The sequence below is a fragment of the Petromyzon marinus genome, chromosome 80 (genome assembly GCF_048934315.1).
Source record: "Petromyzon marinus isolate PM22_M1 ecotype Great Lakes invasive population chromosome 80, UKy_Petmar_22M1.pri1.0, whole genome shotgun sequence".
Classification (NCBI taxonomy): domain Eukaryota; kingdom Metazoa; phylum Chordata; class Hyperoartia; order Petromyzontiformes; family Petromyzontidae; genus Petromyzon; species Petromyzon marinus.
Window position 1 is genome coordinate 248,503 of NC_133746.1, and position 25,690 is coordinate 274,192.

Sequence of the window (25,690 nt, forward strand, 5' to 3'; positions counted from 1 at the left end):
GGATGGCTGAGTGAGTGTGTAATTGGGTGGGTGAGTGGTTGAATGAGTGAATGGGTGAATGTGTGAGTGGGTGAGTTTGTGAGTGAGTGGTTAGGTGAGTGCGCTAGTGAATGCTTTAGTGAGTGGTTGAGTGAGTTAGTGGATGGCTGAATGAGTGTGTAATTGGGTGGGTGAGTGGTTGAATGAGTGAATGGGTGAATGTGTGAGTGGGTGAGTTTGTGAGTGAGTGGTTAGGTGAGTGCGCTAGTGAATGCTTTAGTGAGTGGTTGAGTGAGTTAGTGGATGGCTGAATGAGTGTGTAATTGGGTGGGTGAGTGGTTGAATGAGTGAATGGGTGAATGTGTGAGTGGGTGAGTTTGTGAGTGAGTGGTCAGGTGAGTGCGCTAGTGAATGCTTTAGTGAGTGGTTGAGTGAGTTAGTGGATGGCTGAGTGAGTGTGTCATTGGGTGGGTGAGTGGATGAATGAGTGAATGGGTGAATGTGTGAGTGGGTGAGTTTGTGAGTGAGTGGTTAGGTGAGTGTGCTAGTGAATGCTTTAGTGAGTGGTTGAGTGAGTTAGTGGATGGCTGAGTGAGTGTGTAATTGGGTGGGTGAGTGGTTGAATGAGTGAATGGGTGAATGTGTGAGTGGGTGAGTTTGTGAGTGAGTGGTCAGGTGGGTGCGCTAGTGAATGCTTTAGTGGGTGGTTGAGTGAGTTAGTGGATGGCTGAGTGAGTGTGTAATTGGGTGGGTGAGTGGTTGAATGAGTGAATGGGTGAATGTGTGAGTGGGTGAGTTTGTGAGTGAGTGGTTAGGTGGGTGCGCTAGTGAATGCTTTAGTGAGTGGTTGAGTGAGTTAGTGGATGGCTGAGTGAGTGTGTAATTGGGTGGGTGAGTGGATGAATGAGTGAATGGGTGAATGAGTGAATGGGTGAATGTGTGAGTGAGTGGTTAGGTGAGTGCGCTAGTGAATGCTTTAGTGAGTGGTTGAGTGAGTTAGTGGATGGCTGAGTGAGTGTGTAATTGGGTGGGTGAGTGGTTGAATGAGTGAATGGGTGAATGTGTGAGTGGGTGAGTTTGTGAGTGAGTGGTTAGGTGGGTGCGCTAGTGAATGCTTTAGTGAGTGGTTGAGTGAGTTAGTGGATGGCTGAGTGAGTGTGTAATTGGGTGGGTGAGTGGTTGAATGAGTGAATGGGTGAATGAGTGAATGGGTGAATGTGTGAGTGGGTGAGTTTGTGAGTGAGTGGTCAGGTGGGTGCGCTAGTGAATGCTTTAGTGAGTGGTTGAGTGAGTTAGTGGATGGCTGAGTGAGTGTGTAATTGGGTGGGTGTTGGTTGAATGAGTGAATGGGTGAATGTGTGAGTGGGTGAGTTTGTGAGTGAGTGGTTAGGTGAGTGTGCTAGTGAAGGCTTTAGTGAGTGGTTGAGTGAGTTAGTGGATGGCTGAGTGAGTGTGTAATTGGATGGGTGAGTGGTTGAATGAGTGGATGGCTGAATGAGTGTGTAATTGGGTGGGTGAGTGGTTGAATGAGTGAATGGGTGAATGTGTGAGTGGGTGAGTTTGTGAGTGAGTGGTTAGGTGAGTGCGCTAGTGAATGCTTTAGTGAGTGGTTGAGTGAGTTAGTGGATGGCTGAATGAGTGTGTAATTGGGTGGGTGAGTGGTTGAATGAGTGAATGGGTGAATGTGTGAGTGGGTGAGTTTGTGAGTGAGTGGTCAGGTGAGTGCGCTAGTGAATGCTTTAGTGAGTGGTTGAGTGAGTTAGTGGATGGCTGAGTGAGTGTGTAATTGGGTGGGTGAGTGGATGAATGAGTGAATGGGTGAATGTGTGAGTGGGTGAGTTTGTGAGTGAGTGGTTAGGTGAGTGCGCTAGTGAATGCTTTAGTGAGTGGTTGAGTGAGTTAGTGGATGGCTGAGTGAGTGTGTAATTGGGTGGGTGAATGGATGAATGAGTGAATGGGTGAATGTGTGAGTGGGTGAGTTTGTGAGTGAGTGGTTAGTTGAGTGTGCTAGTGAATGCTTTAGTGAGTGGTTGAGTGAGTTAGTGGATGGCTGAGTGAGTGTGTAATTGGGTGGGAGTTGGTTGAATGAGTGAATGGGTGAATGTGTGAGTGGGTGAGTTTGTGAGTGAGTGGTTAGGTGAGTGTGCTAGTGAATGCTTTAGTGAGTGGTTGAGTGAGTTAGTGGATGGCTGAGTGAGTGTGTAATTGGATGGGTGAGTGGTTGAATGAGTGGATGGCTGAATGAGTGTGTAATTGGGTGGGTGAGTGGTTGAATGAGTGAATGGGTGAATGTGTGAGTGGGTGAGTTTGTGAGTGAGTGGTTAGGTGAGTGCGCTAGTGAATGCTTTAGTGAGTAGTTGAGTGAGTTAGTGGATGGCTGAATGAGTGTGTAATTGGGTGGGTGAGTGGTTGAATGAGTGAATGGGTGAATGTGTGAGTGGGTGAGTTTGTGAGTGAGTGGTCAGGTGAGTGCGCTAGTGAATGCTTTAGTGAGTGGTTGAGTGAGTTAGTGGATGGCTGAGTGAGTGTGTAATTGGGTGGGTGAGTGGATGAATGAGTGAATGGGTGAATGTGTGAGTGGGTGAGTTTGTGAGTGAGTGGTTAGGTGAGTGCGCTAGTGAATGCTTTAGTGAGTGGTTGAGTGAGTTAGTGGATGGCTGAGTGAGTGTGTAATTGGGTGGGTGAATGGATGAATGAGTGAATGGGTGAATGTGTGAGTGGGTGAGTTTGTGAGTGAGTGGTTAGTTGAGTGTGCTAGTGAATGCTTTAGTGAGTGGTTGAGTGAGTTAGTGGATGGCTGAGTGAGTGTGTAATTGGGTGGGTGAATGGATGAATGAGTGAATGGGTGAATGTGTGAGTGGGTGAGTTTGTGAGTGAGTGGTTAGTTGAGTGTGCTAGTGAATGCTTTAGTGAGTGGTTGAGTGAGTTAGTGGATGGCTGAGTGAGTGTGTAATTGGATGGGTGAGTGGTTGAATGAGTGAATGTGTGAGTGGGTGAGTTTGTGAGTGAGTGGTTAGGTGAGTGCGCTAGTGAATGAGTGAGTGCGTGAGTGAGTGGGTGGGTGTTTGTGTGGATGAGTGAGTGGGTGACCGGGTGAGGGAGCGAGTGGATGAATGAGTGGGCTATTGAGTGGGTGAGTGGCTGGTCTAGTGGGTGAGTGAGCTATTTAGTGGGTGGATGAGTGGATGAATGAGTGAATGGGTGAATGTGTGAGTGGGTGAGTTTTTGAGTGAGTGGTTAGTTGAGTGCGCTAGTGAATGCTTTAGTGAGTGGTTGAGTGAGTAAGTGGATGGCTGAGTGAGTGTGTAATTGGGTGGGTGAGTGGTTGAATGAGTGAATGGGTGAATGTGTGAGTGGGTGAGTTTGTGAGTGAGTGGTTAGGTGAGTGCGCTAGTGAATGCTTTAGTGAGTGGTTGAGTGAGTTAGTGGATGGCTGAATGAGTGTGTAATTGGGTGGGTGAGTGGTTGAATGAGTGAATGGGTGAATGTGTGAGTGGGTGAGTTTGTGAGTGAGTGGTTAGGTGAGTGCGCTAGTGAATGCTTTAGTGAGTGGTTGAGTGAGTTAGTGGATGGCTGAATGAGTGTGTAATTGGGTGGGTGAGTGGTTGAATGAGTGAATGGGTGAATGTGTGAGTGGGTGAGTTTGTGAGTGAGTGGTCAGGTGAGTGCGCTAGTGAATGCTTTAGTGAGTGGTTGAGTGAGTTAGTGGATGGCTGAGTGAGTGTGTCATTGGGTGGGTGAGTGGATGAATGAGTGAATGGGTGAATGTGTGAGTGGGTGAGTTTGTGAGTGAGTGGTTAGGTGAGTGCGCTAGTGAATGCTTTAGTGAGTGGTTGAGTGAGTTAGTGGATGGCTGAGTGAGTGTGTAATTGGGTGGGTGAGTGGTTGAATGAGTGAATGGGTGAATGTGTGAGTGGGTGAGTTTGTGAGTGAGTGGTCAGGTGGGTGCGCTAGTGAATGCTTTAGTGGGTGGTTGAGTGAGTTAGTGGATGGCTGAGTGAGTGTGTAATTGGGTGGGTGAGTGGTTGAATGAGTGAATGGGTGAATGTGTGAGTGGGTGAGTTTGTGAGTGAGTGGTTAGGTGGGTGCGCTAGTGAATGCTTTAGTGAGTGGTTGAGTGAGTTAGTGGATGGCTGAGTGAGTGTGTAATTGGGTGGGTGAGTGGATGAATGAGTGAATGGGTGAATGTGTGAGTGGGTGAGTTTGTGAGTGAGTGGTCAGGTGGGTGCGCTAGTGAATGCTTTAGTGAGTGGTTGAGTGAGTTAGTGGATGGCTGAGTGAGTGTGTAATTGGGTGGGTGAGTGGTTGAATGAGTGAATGGGTGAATGAGTGAATGGGTGAATGAGTGAATGAGTGAATGAGTGAATGGGTGAATGTGTGAGTGTATCGTTTCCCCAGGCCAAGGAGGTGTACGACGATGCGATGAGCTCTGGCCGCACGGCCTTCCTGCTCTCCGAGGAACGGGGCGACGTGTTCCAGTGCGTGCTGGGCAACTTGGGGGCGGGCGAGGTTGCTGAGCTGCGGGTGGAGTTTGTGAGCGAGTTGCCGGTGGAGCCGGACGGAGCGGTGAGATTCTGCCTGCCCACGGTCCTCAACCCTCGCTACACGCCGCCAGGTGAGATCACTTCTACTTCAGCGGTGATAACAGCAGTGATAGCAATGTGGCCATTGTGAACTCACCAACAGAGACCAGGACGTGAGCCTTTTGCTGGCTCAGTCTCCGACACGGCCTATTGTGAACCTGATGACAGTGAAATGTTGATTTAAAGCTTTCGTGACTGCAGTAATTCATATTCTTAGCTCTTTCGGTAAAGTCACGTTGAAGGGAAACAATAAAATAATAAAATATATATAAAACAATAAAAAAAATTCTCACGACGTTTCGACCATAACACAAACGGTTGTCATCAGGTGTGTCGGTTTGCATAAATTTATTTATTTTTAAACGGTGTATTTATTTATTTATAAAAAAACGTCAGCGCCACGCGCAGCGATTTGTCAGTTTATTTAGAAGGACTAGTCCATCTACGTTCTGAAAAGAGGAAGGGGGGAGACGAAAAATTATAATGTATGCTGTCTGAAAGCCACTGTAAGCGTGAACGATCAATTAAGACCTGAAATGGTTTATCAAATCTTTCCAATGATTCTGATGACAGTGATTAACACGATCACACGACCACCCCCCAACCTACCCCCCATCAACTGAGTGTGGCGAAATTCCAGTCAAATTCGAGCAGAAACCAGGCCCTTGAAGTTGCGACAGTGGCTGCTGTATAAGCCGTTTCCTTCAATTGCCCATTTCCCAGCCCTTTAGGCCGCCAGTTTCCCATTGTTCGTGATGGAGTTCACCAAGTCCACTCTGCCATACCTTTGGTGCCGGCTTTCCCTTCATATCCCCCCCCAAAAAAAAAATAATTGTTGGAGGAGAAGTTAAGTCTAAACTTTGGCAAGATGTCGCGTGGGAGCTTAAAAAATTGAGTCGAGGCTTTTGCAATGTACACGCCGACGGGCTACCGTTTCGAATCCACCACGGAACAAACATTCTGGCTCGGCGTCCCGTGAAGTGTGCCAGAAAATTACCTGTGGTCACCGTAACACGGGCAGTACTCCAGCTGAGGCCACCCTGGCGTTTAGATGATGGGTGAGAACAGCTCCCAGTGAGGAGGGTTACACGGTCGCTTTGAGTCCCTCCAAGCGTGTTCCTTTGCACGACCTCAGTACCTGCTGGTTATTATTGAGGGGCACCACGTGAGCATACCGTTTCTTCCGTTCTACATTTGAGAAGCGCCCTTCCCGACGGCCGATCTGCGAGAAGAGAAAGTGAAGTCACGTAGAATGAGAATCAAATAATAAATTGATAAAATAAAATAACACAATAATATTCTCACGACGTTTCGGCCACAACACAAGCGGCCTTCATCAGGTGAAGGAGACGAGGCTGTCTGGAGGACAGCGCTGTCAGGTGAAGGGGACGAGACTGTCTGGAGGACTCCAGCGCTGGAGTCCTCCAGACAGTCTCGTCCCCTTCACCTGATGAAGGCCGCTTGTGTTGTGGCCGAAACGTCGTGAGAATATTATTGCGTTATTTTATTCTATCAATTTATTATTTTATTCTCATTCTACGTGTTGGTGACTTTACCGAAAAGAACCGAAGAAGATGAATCCTTGCAGTCACGAAAGCTTTAAATCGAAAGAGAAAGTGAGTACTTTACTTGCCGACTCAACAGTCATCTCTGGAGACACTCGACTACCAGGGGCTGACACGTCATCAACACTCAGGGAATGCGTGCTCCCACTCCTTTTGAGCTGAGCCTTGCGCACCTCGTTTATAAGTTTCGCGGCGATTCTTATTTAATGCAGTCCCGTCATTGCAGCCAGATCGTCTACCCTGGTGAGATGCGCATCGACCGTGACGCTTCTCTATGGCTAAACCCACAAGATAAAGTTTCGTCCCGTGTCATGATTCCACCAAAGCGCTTCGCGAGCGAAGTCTGATGCTGGCCGGGTGTTCATTTGTTTGGGTAGTGACTAAGAGAGCCCAGGACTGTAGGACACTTCTTCAATCTGCGTTAGCGGGATACCTGTAATGCAAATATAGAATATCCGCTTGCTGAACTTCAGCCCTCACCACCAGGTGACTTATAAACAAGGATGCTGTGGAACACCCCACAGTTGATGGGGCTGTGTACCGAAACCTTTGCACGGCTTGCAAGCGAAAGGTGGACAGTTGACTCCATATGCACATTAGATCCTGCCCGCCTCGAACGCCGTGGCAATGCTAAGACTACGGCAGCAACGCCCCGGTGCCTTCTATGCGAGCAAAATAAATTCGCTACCATCCTCTGCCGGCTGCCGATCAAATACGCGGCTGGAGCGAGGGTGAAAAAAGCAGTGCCACAATGTGGACCAACTCAAACTGGTTCTTCACCACCAGGGGTTTGCCTCTGAACGTGAGGGTTGTACACAGGCACGGCCCACAATGCTACAGTCATGTCCTCACTCATTTCTTCCAAAATATCCCAGTTTCTCTCAAGCAGCTTATCTCCAGGCCCTTGGCAGACGTCAATATGTTGAAGGCATCCCTCGCTCCACACGACGGCGTTGGCCAACTCAGGGAACTGAGCCTCGTTCCACATCCCCACGAGTTGCTGCACTTCTCCCAACTCATCCTGGAGGAGGACGCATGGGAGCATACCTCCCAGGCACTCCAGTAGCCGTTCAATGTCACTAAAGCTTCGTAGGAAGAACAGAATGTCAGCGGCGTATGCTGTGAGAGTCACTCTCATACTGGACTCCTTCAAAGTTAAGCCAGCGAGCTTTTGTTGAAGAAGACGCAGAGAAAGTTCCACAATGGGGGTGTAGAGCTGCCATGACATAGGACAGCCGTTGCTGGAAACCTCTTCTGAAAATCCAGAGGAGCATACTCTTTCGTGCTTTCTGTAAAGTCACGTACTGTAGATGCCACTGATTCTTCCGTTCTGCAGATATAGATTCCACTGCTTCTTCATTTTCTGCAAATGTAGATGCCACTGGTGTTCTGCAGATGTAAATGCCACTGGTTTTTCACGAGCTGCAGATGTAGATGCCACCACCACCGCCATCTATTGCCAGGCAGTTGAACTTACAACTCAACGCAAATAACTCACTGATGGGAGATAAACTCTCCGTAAAAAAGGCGAAAATAATGAGAGTGAAAATAAAAACGTTGTAGAGGTGAAATCAGGAGCTCTGTGTGAACACGCCTCTCTCTTCCTCCCATCCTCCCTCCCCTCCCCATCTCCTCCCTCTCCTCCTCATCTCCTCTCTCCCCATCTCCTCTCTCCCCTCCCCATCTCCTCCCTCTCCTCCTCATCTCCTCCCTCCCCATCTCCTCTCTCCACTCCCCATCTCCTCCCCATCCCACCCCCATCTCCGCCCTCCCTTCCATCTGCTCCCTCCACTCCGCATCTCCTCCCTCCCACCGGCAGGCTCATCATCATCATCATCAGCGGACTCCGCTCTTCCCTCCGTGCCGTTTGTGAGCTGCTCCCAGCCGCTGCCCTACTCAATGGCCTTCCGTCTCCATGCCGAAGCTCCCGGAGGCATAGCTGCCATCACCTCGGCCTGCGACCTCGGGCCGGTCTCCTACTCGGGTCCGGGCAACTCCGTGGCTCAGGCAAGGGTGGCTACGTGCCTGCTAGGGGATGTTAACTACCTCCCCTGGTGCACAAGAGGTCGTGGATACCAATCATGACCCTGACGAAATGTTAACTACCTCGCCTCAGTATGTGGGTCTCTTTGGGTCTCTATGGTTCTTCATGAGTGTCTGGGTCTCTGTGGGTCTCTATGGTTGTATATGATCTCTGGGTCTCTGTGGGTCTCTATGGTTGTATATGAGTGTCTGGGTCTCTGTGGGTCTCTATGGTTCTTATGAGTGTCTGGGTCTCTGTGGGTCTCTATGGTTCTTTATGAGTGTCTGGGTCTCTGTGGGTCTCTACGGTTTTATATGAGTGTCTGGATCTCTGTGGGTTTCTATGGTCCTATATGGGTCTCTATGGATCTCTATCTTACCTATAAACGTAATTTTTGGTCTGTCTGTTTGTACATGCCAATCCTTGTCACGCGTTTAACTAACATACTGTTTGGTTTACGTTTCAACAAAGTACACAGATACAACACACTAAGCCTTCGGACGAAACATTGCTATTTGTTTTTGCCCAATGTGACAATGTACGCTGATCGTAATGATACGTTTGAGTGTGCACCAAAGCACGCATCTGCACATGTGTGGAAATGCTAACTCGCGGTTGCCCCTAGCAAGGCAATGAAGCTTGTTGAGCTGCGACGGGAGGGAGGTTTCTTATATTCGTTAAAAATGCTAAATATACCAAAAAAAATGTTACTGCTGCAGAAGCTCACGCTGAGGTAAATCCTGACACAGCGTCATATATTCTTCTCCCCCTGCACCTCAATGTGTGCAGTTACTACAAAAGACCGTAGACACTACTATAGAGTTGGTAGATACTACTATAGAGTTGGTAGATACTACTATAGAGTCAGTAGATACTACGATAGATTCAGTAAGATACTGCTGTAATGAGACAACTTCCAAGACAAGAGGGTTTCTTATTTTTTGTTGTATACTTTAAGGACAGGGTCACAGAGTAACATAAGCGCTGTCTGACTTATAGCTTAGCCACCCATACAGCGATAGAGGCGATGTACAACTATATAGGTGGCTGACTATATAGCGGCGACGGCGATGAAGACTGTTTAGCTGGCTGGCCATGCAGCGACGATGACGACAAAGAGATGGCAGCGATGACAGCCAGGACCCGATCCCCCACGACAGCACTGAGCCCCCCGATTGTCTCTCCCTTATGTTCACCCGGCGTGGCCTTCGACCTGCTGTCGGCCACGCCCCTCTTTCTGGAACTCTCTCACGGGTTCCAGAAGCTTCCAGTTCGTTCCTCTCCTTGACCCTTGGCCCAGGTACGCGCCCCTTGTGGTCGCTTACATTTGCCTAGTTCTATAACGCACTCGTATCCATAGTTAGCCCTCATAGCCACCAGATGGCATCTTGTCACTACATCACCCCCCCCCCCCCACCCCCCATGTTTAAAAGATAGCCGTTCCGGCTAATACCAACAACAATTATACAGTTGAGGGCAGAACAATTGTGCCTAGCGTGTCGCACACCTCACTCAGCGGCTTCGATGATAAATCCCGGCCCTTATCCATGTAAAGCTACTCGGGGGCTTTCTTGTCCATTACATAGCCATGCAAAAAATGCGTCGACAATAGATGCGGCTGATTGGTCGGCCACTGAGAGAAATATTCAACCCCTACTACGAGAAATGTATTTCCCCTCCGCATGGACGGGAAGGGTCCCAGGATGTCAAGTGCGACCAACTCGTGAATCCCAGCCGCCATAATGGACTAAGAATTCCTCAGTGGCGGTTGCTGGCACGCAATCCGTGCAACCGTTTACCAGATGGTGCACGTCGCTTGACATTCCCGGCCAATAAAAGTCACGCTGCAAAGTCAAAAACGTCTTTCGCACCCCGAAGGTGCAACAGCTTTTCCTCGTGCGCAACCCTTCGTCAACCTGCCCAGGAAGACGGTCGGAACCACAATGCAGTGACGGTGCAGCCCCTTGTCCCACCTCATCAAGAGTCCTTCATGAAGGACGACTTGCAGACCTCCACTTCCTCGATCTGTAGCCGCCCCCGCTCGGCATAGACGAGGTTCAAAGTGCTGTCCCCCAGTGCGAGCAATTCGGCGGGCTCCCCCTCACCGAGCACCGCCACGACGTTTGGAGACCCCGCCACAGGCGGTTTACAGCGGCACGTGCCCGACGAACACGCGCGACATTCCATCAGGGGCAAGCGGGGCAATGCATCCGCGTTACAATGTCGCACCCCTTTACGACAAAGACAACTCGGAAAGAGTACTGCTGGAGTATTTTCAGCCAGCGTGAGAGCTGGCCGAAAGGTTGGTCCACTCGCAGAGAATACTGAATGATCCGTGCGAACAACAAAATCCCTGCCATCAAGACAAGGCCTGTACTGTTGTATGAAGTACACCATGGCCAAAAGTTCCCTGTGGGTGACACAGTACCGCTGTTCTGCAGTGGAAAGGACGCGACTGCCATACGTGACCACCCTCTCAACTCCGTTTTTTTACCTGGGACAGGACAGTCCCTATGCCTGTGTTGCTAGCGTCCATGTCCAGAATAGTTGGCAGGGAGAAATCCGGATAGTTAAGGGGAGGCATGTTGGAAAGGCGATCATGAAGGGCCACAAAAGCAGCCTCCTCCTCCTCCCCCCACTTAACTTTCTGGTTCTTAGCGGTCAGAGTGTGGAGAGGTTTTGCCACAATCGCGAACTGTGTAACAAATCATCGGTAATATGACGCAAACCCTACAAAACTGCGCACCTCACCCACAGACTTCGAGGTCGGCTAATCATGCACGCAGGCCGTTTTGTATCACACAGAGGTTTGCAACAAACGACACTTAGTGGGCTTCAATTTGAGATTAGCCGACCGCATCCTGGAGAACACAGATCGCAACCGCTGCAAATGATCCTCAAAAGTGCTACTAAACACAATGATGTCATCTAAGTAGATGAGGCAGGAGTCCCACTGCAGTTCTACCAGGACCAATTCCGTAAGCCGCTCGAAAGTGGCAGGTGCCAAATGCAACCCCATAAGGGGGAAGTTGCCAAAACCCCGATAACAAGTCCAGTGTCGAAAAAAAAACGTGCACCGGATAACGCATCTAGGGAGTCATCCATTTGCTGGAGTGGATATGCATCAGCCACCGAAACCTTATTAAGTTTGCGAAAATCCACACAGAACTTTAGACTGCCATTGTGCTTCTTAACCAGAACCAGGGGTGCTCCCCAGGGCTAGTTGAAGGATAAATAATATCCGCGGCCAACATTTCCTTCTACGAGTTGCAGGAGCTTCCAATTCGATCTCCTTGGCCCAGTTACGCCCCCCTTTGTGGTCGCCTGCAAATGCGTCATTCTATAGCGCACCCATACCCGTAGTTAGCCCCAATGGCCACCAGATGGCATCTTGTCACTACACTACTATATAGTTAGTAAATACTACTGTAGAGTCAGGAGATACTGCTAGAGAATCAGTAGTTATTACTATTGTCAGTATATACTACTCCAGTCAGTACATACAACTACAGTCAGTATATATGACTATAGCTGCAGTAGATGCAGCTATAGTCAGTAGATAGTACTGTAAAGTCAGTAGATACTACGATAGAGGCAGTATATACTACTATAGAATCAGTAACTACTACTATAGAGTCAGTACATACTACTGTAGAGTCAGTAGATACTAATGTAGAATCAGTAGGTACTACTATAGAGTCAGTAGATGCTACTACTCTCAGTAGATACTACTACAGTAAGTAGACACTAATAAAGTCAGTAGATAACACTATAGCGTTACTAGATACTATTATAGTCAGCAGGTACTACTTTAGAGTCACTAGCTACTACTATAGTCAGTAGATACTACTTTGGTCAGTAGATACTACTATAGAATTAGTAGCTACTACTATAGAGTCAGTAAATACTACTGTAGAGTCAGTAGACACTAATGTAGAATCAGTAGGTACTACTATAGAGTCAGTAGATACAACTACTCTCAGTAGATACTACTACAGTAAGTAGACAATACTAAAGTCAGTAGATAATATTATAGCGTTACTAGATACTATTATAGTCAGCAGGTACTACTTTAGAGTCACTAGCTACTACTATAGTAAGTAGATACTACTTTAGTCAGTAGATACTACTATAGAATCAGTAGCTACTACAGAGTCAGTAAATACTACTGTAGAGTCAGTAGATACTAATGTAGAATCAGTAGGCACTACTATAGAGTCAGTAGATACTACTACTCTCAGTAGATACTACTACAGTAAGTAGACAATACTAAAGTCAGTAGATAATACTATAGCGTTACTAGATACTATTATGGTCAGCAGGTACTACTTTAGAGTCACTAGCTACTACTATAGTCAGTAGATACTACTTTGGTCAGTAGATACTAATATAGAGTCAGTAGATAGGACTAATTATATTGTACGTACGGTGTGGAGGTATATATGCGTGCAAAATAAATACAAATTTGGGTGGGGGCGGGGAGGTAAAAAAATATTGGGGCGGAGGGGGGGCAAAAATAATCTGGGCCATGGGGGTCAACAACGTTAGTATACCTTTTATATAAACTTTTTACCCCCACTATCTATAACTTTTAGATTCAGGACTTATGAAAGTCTCTCATAATTTTGTTGACGGACAAATGGAATGCTGGCCTTTCATAATAGCATAGTATTTGTGTATGTATATGTTTAATTTTTAAGAGTGGAAAAGTTTTGAAATATATGTTTTTTTTTCCCATGGACAAAGCCAGGAACTTCCTGTAAGTGGTTCTATATGAAACTCTTGACCTATGTGGGTGTATATGGTCATCTGTATTGCATCAGATAGATCTGGATTGCGCTGGGGTTGTGCTGGGTTGCGTTATTTGATTGATCCATGTGGTGGCCATGAGCGGTGATGGCCTCCTTCCTTCCTCTACCTCCCCTCCAAATCCCTCCCTCCACTCCCTAACACCCTCACCCTCCCTCATCCTGCCTCCCCTCCCCTGCCCACTGCTGCTCCACCACCACCCCCACCGTGGGCCCAGGTGTCTCTGGGGGAAGGGTTCAAGATGGACCGTGACGTGGAGCTTTTTGTCCACCCCGTCCAGAAGCACCGCCCCTTCACACTCCTGGAGGCAGGCGACACGACCAAGGGTACGGAGACACATGGACACACACACAGAGATGCACATCAAACACACAGTCACACATATGTAGACAGAAACACACACAGAAACACACAGACGCACACAGACACAAAGACAAAGATCCCCCGTGTAGCCTGAACAGACTGTAGGGGCAGATGCTGTTTGCGCAGACCTATAAAGGCCGGTATGGCACACGAGGGGGGTGATTAGTTTTGGTGGGGCTGATGGTAAGGCCCCATCTCTTGGTGGCAACCTCCAGGTTCAGCAGCAGCGCCTCCAACTCCTCCACTGAGTGAGCAGCAATTACCAGGTCGTCGGCATACATAACGTGGTTGAGCAATAGGGAGCCATCCCTTGACCGCACCCGGGCATCGATCAGCCTCCCTTTGTATCTGAACCAGATGGAAATTCCTCCGGTGCAGCTACTGAAGGCTTCACTAACTACGTGGTTGAAATAGATGTTAAATTATGTTGGAGCCAGAGGACATCCGTGTCGCACCACAAGGTGTACAGGGAATGGCTCAGACTCCCGGCCACGTAGTTTTACCCGGGCCTGCTCACCATCATGAAGGTCCTTAATGAGCATGAGGAGAGGGTCAGGGACTCCGAAAGCACAACGAACAACTTAGAGCTCAAGCCTACTGATGGTATCATAGGCCTTGACCAGGCCAATGAAACAGAGATGTAGATCTAGTGGGAATTCGCTACACCTCTGCTGTAGCAGATGGACAGAAAATATGGCATCTGTGCAGGACCGCCCTTTCCTGGAACCGCATTGGGAGTCCGCAAGCCTCTCCTCAGCGTGCCTGGCACGGCAATGTTGAATAATCCTTGCCAGGACCTTTCCCGGCACACTGAGGAGTGAGATGCCCCTGTAGTTGTTACAGTCTGTGCGGTCCCCCTTCTTAAAGAGGGGGACCACCAGGGCATCCTTCCAATCCTGCGGAACCTGTCCAGTGGCCCAGATTGTTGTTATGATTTTGATTTAAAGCTTTCGTGACTGCAGTAATTCATATTCTTAGCTCTTTCGGTAAAGTCACTTTGAAGGGAAACAATAAAATAATAAAATATATATTAAACAATAAAAATTCTCACGACGTTTCGACCATAACACAAACGGTCGTCATCAGGTGTGTCGGTTTGTGTTATGGTCAAAACGTCGTGAGAATTTTTATTATTTTATATATATTTTATTATTTTATTGTTTCCCTTCAACGGGACTTTACCGAAAGAGCTAAGAATATGTAAAATTTCGATTTAAAGCTTTCGTGACTGCAAGGATTCATCTTCTTTGGTTCTTTCGGTAAAGTCACGTAGAATGAGAATAAAATAATAAATTGATAAAATAAAATAACACTAATATTCTCACGACGTTTCGGCCACAACACAAGCGGCCTTCATCAGGTGAAGGGGACGAGACTGTCTGGAGGACAGCGCTGGAGTGAGAAAGCCACGCTGAGATCACGACCTTTAAGATGTGTGAGAAGAAACAAAGCACCTTGACAAAGGAATTAGTATATAATTTAACATTGAAATGGCTGAGTGATTAGCTTGTGACTGGTCACAGAAAAGGCCATGTTAAAGTTAAAGCATACACATCCGCAAAGGGACCCCTTGACACAGGAATTAACATAGAATTTAGCATTGAAATAGCTATGTTAAAGTATACACATCCGCAGAGGCACTCCTTGACAAAGGAATTAGCATAGAATTTAGCATTGAAATAGCTGAGTGATTAGCTTGTAACTGGTCACAGAAATAGCTATGTTAAAGTCAGAGCATATACATTCACCGAGGCACCTAGTACAAATCAAACAGGAGAATTTAGCATTGAAATAATTAGGCGAATTTAGCATTGAAATAACTGAGTGATTAGCTTGTGACTGGTCACAGAAATGGCTATGTTGAAGTTAAGGCCTACACATCTGAGCTATTCACAGTAACTGGGTATACAATACAATATATAATGAATATTATATAGTGAACCAATAAAAAATACTAAATTATAAATTACCTCAATGTTATCAATAAACTCTATATTCTCCAATCAGCTAAGCTACCAACAATAAGTCGTTATATATCACAATGCTATTTGGCGAAAAATGGGTGGATTCTTACCCTCAACTTTAGCAACACGGATAGCTACGGGTCCCGTTCAGACGGACGAGTTCATCCATGGTCGGAACAGAGGAGGGGGAGAGAGACAGCTGCGAGGCGCTGTTATTCTCCATGTTGCAAACCATACCATTAACCGTGGTGTGAGAGGTATTAAGAGTCAATGCCAGCGAAAGAGCTGCGGTCTGAAGGTCATCGTAAAATACAATTAATTAAGAATGGAAATGGTTTAAAACATCTTTCCAATGGTTACTAAGCCAGAATCCATCTTCTCGGTTAAAATTGTCTCTGTGCTTGTATATGTGAATGGCCTCATGAACGAATCTCTCATGGTAGCCAGTTGGTTTGCAAAAAACCTCCGTCTTGGAGAAGTCAATGTCATGTGAGCCCACTGAATTATAACAGTGATCTGCCACGGCAGAGGAGTTCGTTCTACCGTGTTTCAAGTCTGCTTTATGTTCGCGGATGCGGTCCGAGATATTGTACTGTATGTCTGGAACAGCATCTTTTACAGGTGGAACTAGATCACGGATTTTATGTACTGTGTTGAATCGGACCTGGATCTTGTGTTTATTCAGGATTTTGGAGATATTTTTAGTGACCCCTGCAATGTAGGGTAAGGTGATGGTTTTGAGTGGCTCCACAAGAGGATCCTTCTTCATGACTGGAGTGATGGCTTTGCGGATTGTGTAGTCGGAGTAACCATTAGCCCTGAGAGCCTGGTGTACGTGCTTGAGTTCACTGGTAATGTGTTCCTGGTCGGAAATGCATTGGGCTCTATGGTATAGAGTCTTGATGAGGGAGTTCTTTTGGGATGGATGGTGGTGGGAATCCGGTTTCAAGTAAGCATCTGTATGGGTAGCTTTCCTGTAGACAGAGTGGCTCATTGAACCATCATGTCTCCTTTTAAGTAAGACATCCAAAAAGGGTAGTTTGCCATCTTTTTCGACCTCCATGGTAAATCTGATGGCTCGGTATATGGAATTGATGTGGTCGCGGAATTGGTCTAGAGCAGGCTGGCCATGTGGCGAGATGACAAAGGTGTCATCCACGTACCTCTTCCATAAGGTCGGGCGCAGAGTGGCAGTCTGGTTGGCGTCAGTTTCAAATTTTTTCCATGAATACGTTGGCTACAACCGGAGATAGGGGGGAGCCCATTGGGGTGCCCTCAGTTTGTTTGTAGAAAGTTCCATTCCAGGTGAAGTATGTGTTGGTTAAGCAATGTCTCACCAGGGGGGGTACATCAGTATGCAGTCCTTGATGAACCAGGTCTTCAATGATAGCGATGGTGTCAGGTACCGGGACTTTGGTGAACAAGGACACCACATCAAAACTGACAAGCAGGTCGTCTGGGGACAGGGAAATGCCTTTGATTGTCGATACCAGGTGAGTAGAATTTAGTACTGCAGAGGTGTTTTTTCCAGTGAAAGGTCGCAGTATATCAGCAAGAAAACGTGCCAGTTTATAGGTGGGGGAGTTGATAGTAGAGACGATGAGACGAAGGGGTGTATCTTCTTTGTGTATCTTTGGAAGGCCATATAATCTTGGTGGTCTGGCAGCAGAGGGTTTCAACGATAACTGTTTGGTCTCATCAATTAATGCTGTTGAATCAGAGATGATTTTGTTCGTTTTGGTAACCAGGCTGTTGGTGGGATCTCTTTTTATTTTTATAGTTGCCATCGTTGAGTAGTTCTTTAATTTTGTTGTTATATTCTGTTTTGTCCATGATGACAGTGGCATTGCCCTTGTCGGCTGAGAGGACGACAATATCATCTCTCTTTTTTAATTGAGATAATTCAAAACGTTCATCTTTGCTGATGTTGCTGGGTGGCAACTTAGCGTTTTTGAGGGTTGCAGCGATTTCAGATCTTGCTACGTCTGCAGCGATGTGACTCAAGCCCTTGAGTGCAACGTCGACATGGGCAATGATATCATTAACCAGTAAGTGTCTCGGTGTGACAGCAAAGTTTAGACCTTTAGCTTCAACGGATTTCAGACCATCAGAAATGGAACTGTTACTGTGATTAATTACGACTTTGTTGACCTCTATCTTTTCGGTGTGTGGATCCGATTTTTTGCTGGAGAGGTGATTGAATTTAGAAATCAAATTGTCCCTACATTTGGTCGACATAGTGGCAGCCGAAGAGGTAGTCATATTGTCCACATGTTCCCAATCCGATGTAGACATTGTTGCTGTCAATGTTAAGTGTGATTTGTAGAGTGTCTTGTCTAACTGATCGAGTTCGGTGCGTGTAAGTCTGATTTTTTCCGAGATAAGAGCGAAGCTAGTTCTAGCTAGAATTCGTTTTGCATTGAGAGAAGTTGCAACAGCAGAGGTTAGTGTAAATGCGGTTGGTATTACCTTAGAGTTGTGGCATCTCTTCAGAAAGGTGAGAGACTCGATTAGTTGAGCCTTCTTATCCCGGAGTCTGTTGAATGATCTTAAGGTGGTGTGGAATCCCTCTCCGTAGAGGCGATTAAATTTCGATTTGAAGCTTTCGTGACTGCAAGGATTCATCTTCTTTGGTTCTTTCGGTAAAGTCACGTAGAATGAGAATAAAATAATAAATTGATAAAATAAAATAACACAATAATATTCTCACGACGTTTCGGCCACAACACAAGCGGCCTTCATCAGGTGAAGGGGACGAGACTGTCTGGAGGACAGCGCTGGAGTGAGAAAGCCATGCTGAGATCACGACCTTTAAGCTGTGTGAGAAGAAACAAAGCGCCTTGACAAAGGAATTAGCATATAATTTAGCATTGAAATGGCTGAGTGATTAGCTTGTGACTGGTCACAGAAAAGGCTATGTTAAAGTTAAAGAATACACATCGCAAAGGCACCCCTTGACAAAGGAATTAGCATAGAATTTAGCATTGAAATAGCTGAGTGATTAGCTTGTAACTGGTCGCAGAAATAGCTATGTTAAAGTCAGAGCATATACATTCACCGAGGCACCTAGTACAAATCAAACAGGAGAATTTAGCATTGAAATAACTAGGCGAATTTAGCATTGAAATAACTGAGTGATTAGCTTGTGACTGGTCACAGAAATGGCTATGTTGAAGTTAAGGCCTACACATCTGAGCTATTCACAGTAACTGGGTATACAATACAATATATAATGAATATTATATAGTGAACCAATAAAAAATGCCGCGACTCTAAGACCACAGCTCTTTCGCTGGCATTGACTCTTAATATCTCTCACAACACGGTTAATGGTATGGTTTACAACATGGAGTATAACAGCGCCTCGCAGCTGTCTCTCTCCCCCTCCTCTGTTCCGACCATGGATGAACTCGTCCGTCTGAACAGGACCCATAGCTATCCGTGGTGCTAAAGTTGAGGGTAAGAATCCACCCATTTTTCGCCAAATAGCATTGTGATATATATCGACTTATTGTTGGTAGCTTAGCTGATTGGAGAATATAGAGTTTATTGATAACATTGAGGTAATTAATATTTTAGTATTTTTTATTGGTTCACTATATAATATTCATTATATATTGTATTGTATACCCAGTTACTGTGAATAGCTCAGATGTGTAGGCCTTAACTTCAACATAGCCATTTCTGTAACCAGTCACAAGCTAATCACTCAGTTATTTCAATGCTAAATTCGCCTAGTTATTTCAATGCTAAATTCTCCTGTTTGATTTGTACTAGGTGCCTCGGTGAATGTATATGCTCTGACTTTAACATAGCTATTTCTGTGACCAGTTACAAGCTAATCACTCAGCTATTTCAATGCTAAATTCTATGCTAATTCCTTTGTCAAGGAGTGCCTCTGCGGATGTGTATACTTTAACTTAGCTATTTCAATGCTAAATTCTATGCTAATTCCTTTGTCAAGGAGTGCCTTTGCAGATGTGTTTGCTTTAACTTTAACATAGCCTTTTCTGTGACCAGTCACAAGCTAATCACTCAGCCATTTCAATGCTAAATTTTATGCTAATTTCTTTGTCAAGGCGCTTTGTTTCTTTTCACACAGCTTAACGGTCGTGATCTCAGCGTGGCTTTCTCACTCCAGCGCTGTCCTCCAGACAGTCTCGTCGCCTTCACCTGATGAAGGCCGCTTGTGTTGTGGCCGAAACGTCGTGAGAATATTATTGTGTTATTTTATTTTATCAATTTATTATTTTATTCTCATTCAACGTGACTTTACCGAAAGAACCAAAGAATAAGAATATGTTGTTATGATGTCATGTAGGGCAGTCTGTGCACAAACGCCACCCTCCCTTAGCATTTTGCTTGGGAGATCATCTCTGCCCGGTGCCTTTTCTGGTCTCAGACTCTGGATCGCCTTCAGTACTTCCTCAACGGATGGCACCTCAGCCATCCACTCACAGGGGGTGACTGCCTCCTTAAATAATTGAGGCACACAGCCTCAGCAAGGTCATCCCCACTTTGTCCCATGATGTTTCCCAGGCTGAGGCATTCCCCTTCCCCCAGATCCTCACAGAAATGCTCAGCAAATCTGCAAATCTGTTGCTGGGGGTCGGAGATTGGAACACCGTTCTTTCCCCTATTGATGGTAGTAGGTGTGGCGCTGCAGGTTACTTTTTGATGGAGTTAAAAAGGGATTTGTGATCACGGGCCATTGATGCAGACTCTATCTCGTCAGCAACCCACGACCACCACCCATCCTTGCAGTGCCTCACGGCTCTCCGAACCTCCGAGCGAAGGCTGCGGTAAGCCTCCTCATTCTCTGATGTGGGATGCTGTAGCCGATGAGAATGGGCCTGTCACTTTTTCTCAACCATCCTAAACACCTCCTCTGTCAGCCAGAATCTCTGGGGAGGTCTGGACTGGTTACCCAATGCAGCCATTGCAGCTGCATGAGTCACAGTCCTAAACCTCGCCCATTTACGCTCGACATCAGGAGGAGTGGGGGACGAAGCCAACCCCAGCCGCAAGCGATGATGAAATTCTCGCTTGCAACTTTCATTAGCTATGCCTTCCATTCACTCCAGACCAGGTGCCAGCATCATGACCAACTCGGGCATTGAAGTCACCCAACAAGATGACTCTATTCCGAGGTGCCACTTTTGCCAGCACCTGTGACAGGAGGGCATAGAAGGCATCTGTCTCATCGGCCTTGCCTGCATCCCTCCACGGATGTTCGTCTTGAGTGGGGGCAAAAGTAACCACGACCACCACTCCTCGCCTCCGGTTGATGGGAAGGCGAGCCCAAAGTAGCCTGGGGCTTACAGCTTCCTACACCTCACCGCCATGCTCCCACGCCCCCTTCATTCTTTTGTTCAGAAGAAGAGCCACACCCTGTTGTTTGGCAGTCTCCTGCCCCGAGTAGAGAACTGTCCACCCCTCATGATTGCAGGAGCCAGAGCCGGTCCACCGGACCTCCTGAATGCCACAGAGATCCAGGCGGTACCAATCCAGCTCCCGACATAGGAGTAGCAGCCTCTCCTCTGCAGTCAGCGTTCGAACATTCCTCGTGGCCACACGTAGTGTCTTTTTTCAATCACCTGGCTCCGCCAATTGGGGTTTGGCCAGGAAACGTCATAGACGCCTGTCCCCCCGAGGCGTCCAGCACAAGCTTATTATTTAGATATTTCAGTCATGGTTTAGTGGTAAATTATTGAAGGTGGAGGGGTTGCCAGACCCTCGCACCCGTCCAGAGCCCCCATTTAGCCACTGTGGTTGTCAAAGACGCCATGTGGGGAAAGGCCAATCGGAATTGGCCATCCATCCCCACAGCACTGTCCACGTCAGCTTTGCCCGTCCGGCACCACAAGGAGGTAGGGGGTTGTTTTGCCAGACAGACAGACACACACACACAGAGACACACACAGAGATGCACACGCAGATACACACACAGAAATACACAGATACACACAGAGACACAAACACACAGACACACACACACAGAAACACAACAACCGCTATTCACTAAGTGGTGGTGACGTAACCACGTCAATTGTGCCAGGCCACGTGAAGTGTCAGTCAATAAGCCACCTAGTCACCCAGTGATTCATTCACCTGCCCAATCGCTCATTCACACACTCGCTCACCTAGATAATTCAGAGTAATGTAGTTGGGTTGACATGCTACAGCAATGACTAAGTTATTTTGGTCACTCACTGACATGTAACTCTCCTCGTCACTCACTCACTCACTCACTAACTCACCCACTTAGTCACTCACCTACCTCGTCACTCACTCACCCACCCAGTCACTTATTTATTCACTCACTCACCCACCCACCTGTTCCTCATGCAGTAATTTACTCACCCAGTTACTCACTCACCCATACACTCACTCACTTACCCAGTCACTCACCCAGTCACTCATCCCGCTGCAGGTCACCTCATAACCCCTCCCACTATCGTCGCTGTATCTAAGCCCTCACAACAACCCACGACCTCCTGCATATCAGGCAAGGTAATTAACATCTCACCACGGGGAGAGAGAGACGCACAAACTCCAAATATGCAACAGGCATCGTCAGGGTCAGGATCGAACCTACAAACTCCTGTATATCAGCCAAGGTAGTTAACATCTAATCAGGATCGAACCAACAGCCTCCTGTTCACCAGGCAAGGTAGTTTACATCTCATCAGGGACAAGATCCAATCCACGATCTCCTGCGTACCAGGTGCGGTTGTTAACATCTCACCAAGGAGATAGAGAGAGAGAGACACGCAAAAACTAAATTTACAAGCGCCATCGTCAGGTTCACGATCGAACCCACGACCCCCTCGCGTACCAGTCGAGGTAGTCAACATATCATCAGGGTCGGGATAGAACCCACGACCTCCTACAGGCTAGGCGAGGTAGTTAATGTCTCGCCCGGGTCAGGATCGAACCCATGACCTCCTACACCAAATAAAATGAATGTGCCCATGATAGAAAAAGGAGCGGGCGATACATCTATAAACAGCGAGTTTCTGCCGCAAGGAGTTGGCCCAGCTCAGTCCACCATAACCAGCAGTACGAAGCAACACAGCATCCTCTGCCACCCACTGCTCCAGGAAGGCACCGGAATACCTGGTGAGCTGGGCGTGGCGGAACACCAGCCACAGCCTGACAGAAAGCAGAGCCCTGAAGATGCCGGTGGCGTTCGGTGAGCGTCTACCGCCTACCGCCGCATTCCTCATACAACGCGCACAAATTGAACCCGATGGTGACAAAACCCCACTCCGCAAATGACCAAGGAGTAGTGCGATGGAAGACCGTTCACGCTACACAAATGCGAGACGCAAAAAGAGTAAGGGAAAACACAATGGGACGTTTGAAGTTTTCACGATTTTGCAGACGCTCTGAAAAAAACGCGACCCCCTCCATCCTCCGCCCCCGCCTCTCCTTCGCTCCCTCCCCATCCTCTTCTCTCCACCCTCCCCTTCCCTCCCCCTTCCCCCCCTCCTCCCCTCATCCTACCCCCTCCTCATCATCCTACTCCTCCTCCCTCCCAGCCTCCACTCTGATGAGTGACACAGTGGCCATGCTGAACTTCTTTCTCGGCACGGGAAAGACAAAGTCCGCCAAGGGGGCGCGAGGGAAGACGACCACCCTGGCGAAGGCGTTGACTCAAAAGGGGGAGTTCATCTTCCTGGTGGACTGCTCCGGCAGCATGGAATTCCCCATGGTCAATGACGGCAGAGGAGGGAGGGAGACTCGTATCCACAGCGCCAAGGTGGGCTCGCTGCTGTGGGACCATTTGTGTGTGTGTGTCTGTGTAATGAGTCTGTGGGTGTCTGTATGGTGAGTCTGTGGGTCTCTGTGTGGCGAGTCTGTGGGTCTGTGCGTATGAATGTTAACATGATGCTTCCCCCATGTCAATGTCATGCTTCCCCCATGCAGGAGACGCTGATGTTGCTGCTGAAGAGTCTGCCTCTCGGCTGCTTCTTCAACGTCTACGCATTCGGAAGCAGCTACAACAGCTTCTTCCCGTGAGCCACCCCCAGCCCCAAGCACCCAACCCCTAGGAGAGGTGGGAGGAAGTGGACGGAGTGGAGGAGGGAATGGAGGTTTGGGAGGGCGTGGAGGGAGGAGGAAGGAGCGGAGAGATGTGGAAGGGAGTGGAGGTGCGATGGAGAGGGAGGGAGTGGAGGTGGCAGGGAGTGGAGGGAGGGAATGAGAGAGCGAGTGGAGGGGGGAGGGAGTAAATGGGGGATGGAGTGGAGAGAGAGGGAGGCAGTGGAGACTGTACTTGCCACAGTGATGAGCAGACGTCTCTATCCCGCTTTCTGTACCGCCCCCCTCCCCTCCCCGCCCAGGAAGAGCCGCAAGTATTCACAGGCGAGCATGGCGGAGGCGCTGAAGCTCGTCAAGGAGATGAGCGCCGACTTGAGGGGCACCGAGATCCTGGAGCCTCTGGAGGCCATCTACCGCTCGGCGTGCCGGCCGGAACACCCCCGGCAGGCGAGTGGCGCGGTCCTGCCCGATACCACCCCTTGCTTCGGCCGGTCCATTGTGATCCAGAGCAAGTGGGGTGGTGGAGTAGTTTCAGTGTCTTCGAGTGGCCTAATGTTGAGTCGTGCAAAGAAGCTCTTTGGAGAGATCCATTGTTCAGGTGAGTTGAGCTTTATATATCCGAACGTGCTTACAGTCCGAGTGTAACGACCGCCGTGCTGGTAACGGCTATGGTTGTCTTCGGCCTCAGTGGTTTAGCGCTTAGTTGAGTATCTAATTTAACCCCGATTGTTTCCACCAAGTTGAGCACAGCATATAGTAGTGTATAGTAGTACAGTGTATAGTAGTGCTGTGTATAGTAGTTTATGGTAGTGTAATGTCTAGTAGTGTCGTGTATAGTGTAGTGTGTAGTAGTGTAGTGTATACTAGTGTAGTATATAGCAGTGTAGTGTTTAGTAGTGTAGAGTGTAAAGTAATGTGAAGTGGTGTATAGTATATAGTAGTGTATGGTAGTGAATAGTGCATAGTAGTGTATAGTAGTGAATAGTGTATAGTAGTGACTAGTGTACAGTAGTGTATAGTAGTGCATACTAGTGTAGTGACTGACTCAGAGACACTAAGAGTAGGAGGCACTCTCTTTACTAACAGCCTTTACAGCTCCTAGTCAGGACAGCTGGCAGACTGCTTGACTGACGGCACCAAGATGGTGATGACGGAGACGGCCACAAAGACTCCAGCAGCACGACCGGATCCCTCCAAACGCCAGCGCCGACCTCCCGTTCGGGGTCACTTTTTATGCTCCCAGCGTGGCCTCGCTCCGCCCCGGCCACGCCCCCTTTCTAGAACCTACCAGCGGGTTCCTGCGCTGCCCTCACGTGGCCCTTCTGTAACCTTTCCCCTACATCCCTCTCTCTGGTCTATCACGTGACCTGATGTCAGTCAGGGCTGCTGCAACTGCAGATACCCTTCACTGCCAGCAACAAGCCCTTCTACACACTAGTGTAGTGTATAGTAGTGTATACTAGTGTAGTGTATAGTAGTATATCGTGTATAGTGTAGTGTATACTAGTGTAGTGTATAGTAGTATATCGTGTATAGTAGTGTATACTAGTGTAGTGTATAGTAGTATATCGTGTATAGTAGTGTATACTAGTGTAGTGTATAGTAGTATATCGTGTATAGTAGTGTATACTAGTGTAGTGTATAGTAGTATATCGTGTATAGTAGTGTATACTAGTGTAGTGTATAGTAGTATATCGTGTATAGTAGTGTATACTAGTGTAGTGTATAGTAGTGTAGTGTATAGTAGTGTATACTAGTGTAGTGTATAGTAGTGTAGTGTTTAGTAGTGTAGTGTATAGTAGTGTATACTAGTGTAGTGTATAGTAGTATATCGTGTATAGTAGTGTATACTAGTGTAGTGTATAGTAGTATATCGTGTATAGTGTAGTGTATACTAGTGTAGTGTATAGTAGTGTAGTGTATAGTGTAGTGTATACTAGTGTAGTGTATAGTAGTGTAGTGTATAGTAGTGTATACTAGTGTAGTGTATAGTAGTGTAGTGTATAGTGTAGTGTATACTAGTGTAGTGTATAGTAGTATATCGTGTATAGTAGTGTATACTAGTGTAGTGTATAGTAGTATATCGTGTATAGTGTAGTGTATACTAGTGTAGTGTATAGTAGTGTAGTGTATAGTGTATACTAGTGTAGTGTATAGTAGTATATCGTGTATAGTAGTGTATACTAGTGTAGTGTATAGTAGTGTAGTGTATAGTAGTGTATACTAGTGTAGTGTATAGTAGTGTAGTGTATAGTGTAGTGTATACTAGTGTAGTGTATAGTAGTGTAGTGTATAGTGTAGTGTATACTAGTGTAGTGTATAGTAGTATATCGTGTATAGTAGTGTATACTAGTGTCG

The 25,690-nt window shown here is 47.3% G+C and overlaps 1 protein-coding gene across 1 annotated transcript in view; it reads left to right on the forward strand.

Annotated features, from left to right (window-relative positions):
- Positions 1–25,690, forward strand: part of LOC116958613 (von Willebrand factor A domain-containing protein 5A-like) — a 53,890-nt gene that overhangs the window by 11,608 nt on the left and 16,592 nt on the right. The window contains exons 3-9 of the mRNA XM_076057274.1: positions 4,378–4,629; positions 8,012–8,134; positions 13,051–13,407; positions 22,390–22,471; positions 22,831–23,051; positions 23,219–23,307; positions 23,635–23,779. Coding sequence (XP_075913389.1) covers positions 4,378–4,629; positions 8,012–8,134; positions 13,051–13,407; positions 22,390–22,471; positions 22,831–23,051; positions 23,219–23,307; positions 23,635–23,779 — 1,269 coding nt within the window. The remainder of the gene's footprint in view (positions 1–4,377; positions 4,630–8,011; positions 8,135–13,050; positions 13,408–22,389; positions 22,472–22,830; positions 23,052–23,218; positions 23,308–23,634; positions 23,780–25,690) is intronic.